The following is a 10107-nucleotide window of genomic DNA, read 5'->3' as shown; positions in this document are numbered from 1 at the left end:
GTTTGTTAAATTTTGACCAGGGTCACCAATGAGTACAGGTAAAACTAATACTCTTGCAGAAAAGGAAAAATCAGAAGGTGTACATGAACAAGGAACAAAAGTTGAAAAAACAAAGGGAGATGATACAGGTAAATGAATGATTTAAAATATATTACAATATTTATATTGATTTTTTTAATAACATTGTTTATTCATAAATGAATAATATACTATATAAATGAATAAAAATAAAAAATATTCATATATGATGTATATGTTTCAGGAAAGGAAAACTCTGAAGATAGAAATGAAGGAGGAACGGAAGCTAAGAACACGAAAGATGGAGGTGAAGAAAAACAAACATAAATTGAAAAAGGAAATGCAGAAGATAGAGGTAAATAGTTGATTCACTAATAAATGAATATAGTAAGTTTTATTATTCATAAATGAATAACACAATATATGAATAAATAAAAAATATAGTATTACTTATTCATAAATAATGATATGTATTACTTATTCATAAATGAATACATTACTTATTCGCATATGAATTACTTAATCACAGTTCTTTATCTTTCAAGAAAGAAAAAGTCAGAAAATCAAAACAAGAAAGGAGAAAAAGCTGACAAGACAAAAGGAAATAAAGGAGGTAACAATTTGGATAAACATTTCAAAATATAAACTCAAATATTATAATTAACTTACAACTATTTATATGATAAATCTCCTGGCATGCAGATACTCATCCAAACTTTAGTCTAGGTCTTAGTCAAGATTCAGATCAAACTTCAAGTAAAAAATCTAATGAATCTTCACCAAAAAAAGCACTTACAAAGAAACAAATCAAAGGCGACCATCAGAAGGTTGTTATCAGATTAGCAAAGAAAAATGTTCTTAATCCAAATCCAATCTCTGTATCAATTCCTTCTGAAGTAGGACCATCAAAGCATGATCTGGATCAACCAAGAGAGAAGAAGCTTGTTGATGCTTTCAAATCACCTTTCAAATGCAGAATAACAGACACAAAACCCAAACTGACACATCAGGAGAGTATTGTCTGTGAATGGTTGTTCAACTTACAAGGCAATACATCGTAAGTAACTTTATTTTATATACATTCATATATGATTATTATATAGATAATAATCTAGGACATTTTGATTATATATTTGCAGAGATGTGGTTGTCCAGACAAAATATGGTCAGATAGCAGAAAGAGCAGTTATGGAAAGTCTATATGCAAACACAGAGATTTTTGGAGAAGTTTTAGACACTTGGTATGATTTACTTAACCACCAAGAACTGGAAAGGGATTTTGGAAATTCACCATACAGACTCTTCTTGAAAGTTGGAGTTTCTATAAGTTTATGTTCTAACCTTAATTCCTTCCTTATTCATAAATGAATACACCAATATGATGTATTCATTTATGAATATTATATTTTTTTACAACTTAAATTCACATATGATTATACAAATATGATGTATTCTTTAACATAATTATATATATATATATATATATATATATATATATATATATATATATATATATATATATATTCAACCGAAATTCACATATGATTATATTGGTTACAGACTGCTTATCTAACTTCAACATTGTCTGATGAAAGAAAGTATGAAAAATTCAAGGAGAACTTTCATGACAGTACCAATGGGTACAAAAAAATCTTGAACATAAAAGATATTGACATGGTATGTTAATTAAAGTTGTTTTTTTATATATTTTTTATCAACAAAATACTTACCATTATATACATAAAAACAGGTATTCTTTCCAATTGTTAGAAGTGCTCACATTTTTGTGATTGTCTTCAACTTAAAGAAACTGTCAATTGAAATTCTAGACAATAGTGCAGTTGAGGGGGATTATGAAGGGAAATACGGAGTAATAATGAAACCTTTGGTATGTACCCAATTCACAACAACATAAAAGAACCAATTTATTACATATCTAACTTTTTTTTTATTTAATGATTAGAAAATTTTGTTTGTGAGATACTTTAAAGAAATAAACCATCCAAGAGCAAATGCAATCTCAAAAGAAAGTATCAAACCCCAACGACTTGAAATGTCATGGAGAACAGTTAAAAACAAAGTTGATTGTGGGGTCTTTGCAATGAGACATATGGAGACTTATATGGGACACCCACTCTCAAAGTGGAAACCAGGTCTTCATAAAGAAAGTGCAGTTCAGCAAACTACTTTAGAGAAGCTCAAGCAAAGCTATGCACACATAATGCTAACTTCTGAAATTAACATGTTGAAGGCTAAGGTGTTGGATCTTGCTGAAAAATATCAAAAAGTTGAATTCAAAGTGCGTATTTATCATGCATACAAGGCTATGCAAACAATTCAAAAAATGTTAAAAGAATATTAATGATTGCTTGTGAAGATGAAAGAATGTTGAAGTGTGATGCTATAGAACAGTTTGTGTTGAAGATGAATGGATTTGAAGTACATGTAAGATGATTCTGCGAAACAAGTTTTAAATGGTTTGTTAAATATTGTTGAACATCGTTTTAATATTTTGTGAAATGATTATGAACAACTTTTATTATCTTGTGTTGAATGATTATGTAATAGAAACAACTTCGCTTATTTCTGTCAGTTTTTTATATTTAAATATTTTCAAAGTTTATTTATGTTTATTCATAAATGAATACGAATATGATATCTTCATTTATGATTAAATTAGGAGTAATATGTCAGTATAACAAAGTTCATATATGAATATAACAAATTTCATATATGAATATAACTAACTTATTAGTAGAAACAACTTTGCTTATTTATGTCATTTTTTTATATTCAAATATTTTCAAAATTAATTTTTATTTATTCATAAATGAATACGAATATGATATATTCATTTATGAATAAGTTCAAAGTAATATGTTAGTATAACAAAGTTCAGATATTAACATAAAAAAGTTCAGATATGAATATTACTTATTTATTAGTATAACAAACTTCACATATTTATATTCATTTGTAAATAATTTACAATATCAATATAACTTATTTTATAGTAATTTAAAAAACAAATATCAACATATCAATTTACCATATCAATATAAATGTGTATTATTCATACATGAATATTATTGTTTATTGTTTTTATCTGCATATATTCATAAATGAATAAAAAAAATCCCTAACTGTCTTTTGCTGATTTAGCAGCTCCAACTCTTTCTGGACAAGTACGTAAATTGTGTGGAACTCGCTTTCCACATCCTGAACACATTCTATGTTCTTTTTTAGAATTTTCATATGCTACTTCACCTGCACTTGGAATTCTTTTCTTGATTCCAGAACCTTTATTGCTTTGAACTTCAGGAACATGAATATTAATCTCTTCTGGAATAGGAATAGTAACACCCAAAAGCTTGCATACGACTTCACCATCTGTCTTACTTTTCAATCCAGGAGAAATATAATCACTCTCAAATTCCTTCAACAACATTTGTTGTTTCTCAGCAAACAAAGTCAATCTCTTTTGTCATCTCTTACAAGATCCAAACATGATTCAAAACTATAATATGAATCATTGACTAGCTTTACATTCTCACAATCACCTGAATCGGATTGAACAGAACTAAAACGATAATTTCTTAATATCACATCCTTTCTCCATCTCTTCAAAATGTACCTTTCAGGAATTTCTTTAACACCACATCTCATCATTATTGTAAAAGCATGTCTGCATAAAACACCCATACACTTAAAATGTTCACAACTGCAATTTATTTCTTTCTCTTCAGCTTTTATTTCAACCTGATACAAAAACAAAATTTACACATTTACATTCATATAAGAATACTCATATCAACACTCATATATATTCATATAATATTCATATATGAATATTGATATTCATATATGAATATTATCATATTCATATATGAATATTATTACATTTTTCATAAAAAAGAAGTAAAATTACCTTAAATTCATTTTTAAAATCACTTTTATTATTGTTGTGCTGCACAATGTAAACTTCCCAACCATCTTCAATACCAACATATGACTACGTACAGAAAAAACATGCTTTATATATTTCTTTTTGCACCTCAAAAAATAATGTACTTGTATAAACCTTTGATGCTTGCAGTTCTATTTCTTGAGGTGTTTGCATTTTATATGATGCTTTCTTTGATGCCCTATCAAGCTCTCGTTGAGTATTCCTTTGCTTTTGAATGGCAGTGTCGTAATTCATCATGAAATTCAAAAGTAAGTTCCCACTTTCTGAATATGTATTAAAGAATGAATTCATACTCTCTGACCTCGATGTAGTCTTCATCAAACCACACATTGGAATATCACTAAAATATCCACGTATCCATGAATCACGTATTGTAAACATGTCTTTAAACCATCTTGTGTCTTCAAGATTGAATTCCTTCATAAGCAAACCCCACTTCACCTCAAAAACATCAGGTTTCATATTAATGTCCCAAACAAGCTTCGAAAACCTTTTTCTAAAGTCTGTGTTTGTAAATAAATCATCTGATATTTGTATTAAAACAAAAATATTCATAAATGAATAAATATAATAAGTAAAATAACAATCAATATTCATAAATGAATATACTAATAAGTAATATATTTGAAATATATTAAAATAATACCTTTTTTTTCAACTTTTTCATTATATGCCACATACATAATCGGTGCTTTGAATTACGAAACACATTCTCAACAGCTTGTTTTATTGCAGCATGTTGATCAGTTAAAACAAGTGTTGGTTCTTTCCTATGAGTTTTAAGAAATGCTTTAAGCAACCAAGAGTAAGACTCAATGCTTTCATTGCTTAGCAACCCAGATACAACAGTAACCGATTTTTTTATGATGGTCAATAGCAGTAAACGGAACAAAAACCATTCGATACCTAGCACACAAAAAAAATGTTCATTAGAGTCAATTTTTGATGTATTAATAAGTGAATATAAAAATATTCATATATGAATAAGCTATAAACAAAAGTAGATAAAATAGCTTACTTGTTTGTTCGGAAAGTCGCATCAAACGAGACAACATCACCAAATTCAACATAATATGCCTTCTCAATTTCATCAGCCCAAAACATACAGTCCAAAACATCATCTTGACAATTAAACTCAAATGTGTAATTTGGGTAGTGAGCTCGACGGTCATTCATTGTGTTTACTATCATTTGGGCATCTTTATAACCAATAACCCTGTTGATATCTCTCCTTAAATTTTTATAGTCAACTACTTTGGGTTTTACAAACTCATACCCACCTCTCAGACTTGCCCTCAACTTATGAGCCATAGTTGGACCTATTTTTGATGTGGAAGCACGCACAATAAACTCTTTTTCTGAATATGACATTTGTCTCGCCTTTTTTAAATCGCTTCTCTTCTCAAGTGGATGGTTGTGAAGTTCATCAAACTGAAAAACTTTATAATCTGGAGTTCCATACACAGATTCAAATATAATCTTTGCTTGATAACCAATAGCTCTTGAATTTGAATTTCGTTTCCTCCTAACACCACTTGTACCTAATGTGTCACAAGATTTCTTTTTCTGTTTACCACCACGATTACATATAACATGTTTCTTCTTTATAATCTTGTTATCAAACCTTGACTGTGTGCTCAGTCTAACATCAAAACCACCAATTTCAGCATACTCAGAATACATTTTGATAGCCAACTTTAGTGATTTGAAGATTAAACCCTTAAAAGGAATAAGTTGAACAGGTACATCTGGCTTATAGACATGTTCTCCAATTATATCATCAAAATATTGTGCATCATGTACTGAACTTGAAGATTCACCACCTAAAATAATAATGCATGAATAAAACAATAATATATATGAATACATAAAACTCATATAAATAAAACAAAAAACATTCATATATGAATACATAAAATTCATGAGGATTCAAAATATATAAAATAAAACATAACTTATTCATATATGAATAAAACGAAAAAAATAATAAATTCGAAATTACAATTAATACACGTTTATTCATATATGAGTAAGACAACAATTTATTCATTTTAACATATTCATATGTAAATAAAACATAACTTATTCATATATGAATAAAACGAAAAAAATAATAAATTCGGAATTACAATTATCACACGTTTATTCATATATGAATAAGACAACAGTTTATTCATATTAACATATTCATATGTAAATAAATGATAATCAACAAAATTAAACACAACAAAATAATTCAATAACTGATACCTTCAAAAAATGAGTTCTCAACATCTTCTTCTTCACTCTCACTCATAGAAGAATACAAATCACCATCAATAACACTAGAATTCGACATAATACACCAAATGATCTATATAAATAAACAAAAACAATCTTAATATCGAATATATCGAATATATCTCACAAAAAAAGTCGTAAAGATGAAAACCTGGTTAATTTCAAATATATCTCACCTCAACGTACAAAATATCTGAAAGAAACTTAAATCATATATGATCATATGGTGTAATTAAGCAATCTCTCTCAGTACAGAACGTAAAAACTACAACGATATAACTGATGAAATAAATATCTCAAGCTACTTAACAAAAATCCGATGAAATAACTCCAATACATATTCGAAACTTGATAATCTTGATAATGAACTCCGATGAAACAACTCCAAAAGGAATATAATAAGCGTAATTTCAAATAAATTATAAAAAGCAATAATCTTGATAATGAACTCCGTTCTATCCGATTCAAACGATATACATACCTAATCAAATCGGAAACTCAAAACGAAGTAGAAAACTGAAACACATATGCGAAACTCAACGATTAATTGAATGGAAACGTATAATTGCTAACGAGTTATATAAATAACTCCGATCTATTCGATTCAAACGATATACATACCTGATCAAATCGGAAGTTGAAAAAGAAGTAGAAAACTGAAACACAGATGCAAAACTTCACGATTAATGGAATGAAAACGTATAATTGCTAACGAGTTATATAAAGAAAATAATCTTGATAATGAATTCCTCATATCCGATTCAAACGATATAAAGATATCATCAAATTGGAACCTGATAACACGAACAGGTAAGTTCTATGTAAAAAAGTTGCTAATTTACAAAGATACCCTTAATGAAAATGGACACGCGTATTTTTTTTAATTTGAACATGTTAGATAAATGATTGGCTGAGAATGATTCCCTTATTCTCAACCTTTTTTATTTTCTCAATTGAACCTACCTCTCTCTCTCTCTCTCTCTCTCTCTCTCTATATATATATATATATATATATATATATATATATATATATATATATAACACTAAATAAAAATGTTATATATAACTAGATAGTTACCCGCGCATTGCGCGGGACAGAAGGTGTCGGTTTTCTGTTATAGCATTATACTTTTTGAAGTACAATGCTATAGTTAGGAAAACTTTTAGTTATTTCAAAAAGTATTTCATGCTTACAAAATGTTGAGACGGCGTGTTTTAAAATAACATTAGAAATGATCAGTACCTAAAAAAAACATAAATGACAACAATTTCAAAAAATTGCATAATAGTACAACAAAAAATCACCATACATCAATCTGGTGTATGCGGATTTCAACTTCAAAATTTGAATTCCTTCTGGTTTCCATCTTAATGAAATAAGGGAGTGACCTTCGTATGAAATTATGATATGCAAAACCCAACTAACAAATTTGAATGTATCAATATCAACAAAGGTCAGAAAAATGGCAAAATTTTAGTATTTTTATATAAATAAAAATCAATTTTTATAGTTTTAGGAGTATATTCCCCTGAATATTGTTTTAATGTTAAAAAAACGATTTTTACATTCTTAGGACCATATTACCTATACACTTTTTATATTAATAAAATTAACCTGATTAATTTGATGTAACTTTTTTTTTTGGAAAAAACTTCTGATTGCGTGTTCACAATTTTGTAATGGTGACAGTCAACAATCTACTAATAATCTGTTGCTTTGTATCTAACCTACAACCAAATATTAAAATTAAATAACAAAACCTGCATAAATCATTTTTTACTGACCGTTTGGTTTTGTAGAACCTTTCTTTTTTCCGTTTTGTTTATCATTCCTGAATGGGTTGTCGGGTTCTCTTCATTCTCAGGTGGTGGCCACATCTAACAGATGACGCAATAATCAAATAATTAACTATCAAGCGTTTAACATAAAGATAGTATATTAAAGGGAAATTTAGAAAAGAATCCAAAATATATAATAAAAAAGATATATGCTGCAAACTGCCCAGAGTTACCTGAATATGAAGAAAATATAAACATAATCATATTTCATGAATACAGACAATGGATGAAACTTGTTTGCAAATTGAAACAATATATCCCCAAGAACTAACTGCAATATTTTCTTTTCAGTTGTAACGCCCTGTTCTAAAATATTCGTTTATATAATTTCAGAGGCCAAGGCCAGGGGCGTTTTAGTCCTTTATTAAATTTGGAGTTATTATTCGAGAAGTTTTCGGGCCAGGTTGTTTTGTTAGAAACGTAGGGTTTCTCGTCACCTTTCCGTGGACATAAAGTTCACCGGAAACGGATCAAGAATAAAGAAGCTACAATATTTTGAAGATATTGACAATAGTTGCCCTTAATGGAAAAATTGGCAAGGCAGCCCCTTTGCACGCATGTAGTGCACGTGTGTTTAGCTGGGTACGCGCATCATAAGGCTGGTGTACGCCCAACGTAGAAGAGCAAGTGATCGCGGGTCCGGGCAAGCGTACGCCCGGCGTACGAGAAGTACGCCCAACGTACGCTCAGAGTCTCAAAACCCTAATTTTGGGTTAAGCACTATATAAAGGACAATATGGTTCCAACCCTAGCCCCCATATTAGCCTCCCCAACCTCAGAAGAAACCCTAGAACGTCCCTACCTTCATTTTATGAGATCTTGACCTTGGAGAACCCATTTTGGTGGATTAAAGCTTGGAAGCAAAGAGAAGAAGGTTGGCAAGGAGGAACCTTTGAAGCTAGAGCTTGTAGATCTGGGATAAGTGCTTCGTTTCGGACCTCTACAAGGCAAAAAGTCTTGAGCTTGATGATTAACCTCTTAGATCTCCTTAGTACAAGTTTATGGACCTTTTTGGTCCCAAGATTGGGACTTTATGACTTAAGCTCGTTTCTAAGACCAGGGTTGCCTCCCTTAGAGCCATATGAGTCCCATAAGCAGTAAAGTTCCGATCTTTATGGTCCCAATGAGCTCATGCATGAGATCTAGCCTTGGTTTTAGAAGTGTATGGTCACCTTTTTGAGTTTGAGTGTATTTGGTGGATTGCAAGTCACCAAGATAGTGACTTTATGGACTAAGACATCAGTAAGGACCTGGATCTAAGTTAGTAGCCTCTGGAGTGGGGTATTAAGCACTTAATGGAAAAGTGCCTTAACAGGATGGTTACGCCGAGCATAAGTGAAGGTACGCCCCGCGTACTCGCTAGCAGGCCAGTACGCTTAGCGTACAAGGGAGTACGCCCAGCGTACTAAGCAGAGTTGGGTTTTGAGCATTTGGGCCTCGGTGTGGGCTGTGGTTTGGACTATAGGTCCTTGGGCCTTAGTGGACTAGCAAAAGTCAGATTATGGGCCAAGGGCAGTTTGGGGCTCAGGAAGGGCCATATGTGAAGTAGGCCCAATTTAGTATAATTGGGCCATTAGTGGGCCTTTAATGGGCCATTGATGGACTTAGAAGAATTAAGGTTTTGGGCCTTGGTTATGACCCACACCATAGTATGGGTAAAATAGTCATTTTACCCATCAAAAGATTCTCCTTTTGATTTACTGTTTGACTTGTCATGATAGCCGGAGAGCATCCGGGACAGCAGTCGGGGATCTTTCACTCGAGTTTTCAGCGGTCAGCATTCCGAGGTGAGTTTCCTTCCAGTAGGAACGGGTCTAAGGCCACAATGTCGGCCCGTTTAGCTAGCAGTTAGTTTATGGACTTCGGTCCAATGCAGTAGTTATTATGTTTGATGCCTTCGCGGCTCGAACATGATTTATGTGATATGTGTTCCGGGCTACGGCCCGATGCAGTATGCAGTATATGGGTTTTCATGCTAGTTGATATGTTTATGTTTTTCTTTG

The 10107-nt window shown here is 31.0% G+C and overlaps 1 protein-coding gene across 1 annotated transcript; it reads right to left on the bottom strand.

The window, feature by feature from the left end:
* Positions 1–3157: 3157 nt before the first annotated feature.
* Positions 3158–6323, bottom strand: LOC128127598 (protein FAR1-RELATED SEQUENCE 1-like). The gene is made up of 7 exons (XM_052766236.1): positions 6236–6323; positions 5004–5808; positions 4830–4891; positions 4100–4509; positions 3947–4030; positions 3565–3777; positions 3158–3454 (listed from the first exon to the last, which is right to left on the bottom strand). Exons 1-7 carry the CDS (start codon positions 6321–6323, stop codon positions 3158–3160), a joined length of 1959 nt encoding a protein of 652 aa, XP_052622196.1.
* Between the last annotated feature and the right edge of the window lie 3784 nt (positions 6324–10107).

This window comes from Lactuca sativa, chromosome 1 (assembly GCF_002870075.4).
Source record: "Lactuca sativa cultivar Salinas chromosome 1, Lsat_Salinas_v11, whole genome shotgun sequence".
In the NCBI taxonomy this organism is placed as follows: domain Eukaryota; kingdom Viridiplantae; phylum Streptophyta; class Magnoliopsida; order Asterales; family Asteraceae; genus Lactuca; species Lactuca sativa.
This window is presented reverse-complemented; position numbering and strand designations above follow the sequence as displayed.

What these genes read in the sequence shown, in the direction of transcription:
- LOC128127598 (XM_052766236.1), bottom strand. Translation starts at nt 6,323, where the DNA reads ATGTCGAATTCTAGTGTTATTGATGGTGATTTGTATTCTTCTATGAGT. An exon ending in TAGAACTGCAAGCATCAAAG is followed by an intron (nt 4,031 to 4,099) that starts GTTTATACAAGT and finishes TTCTGTACGTAG; the next exon opens with TCATATGTTGGTATTGAAGA. An exon ending in ATTCAGGTGATTGTGAGAAT is followed by an intron (nt 3,455 to 3,564) that starts GTAAAGCTAGTC and finishes ATGTTGTTGAAG; the next exon opens with GAATTTGAGAGTGATTATAT.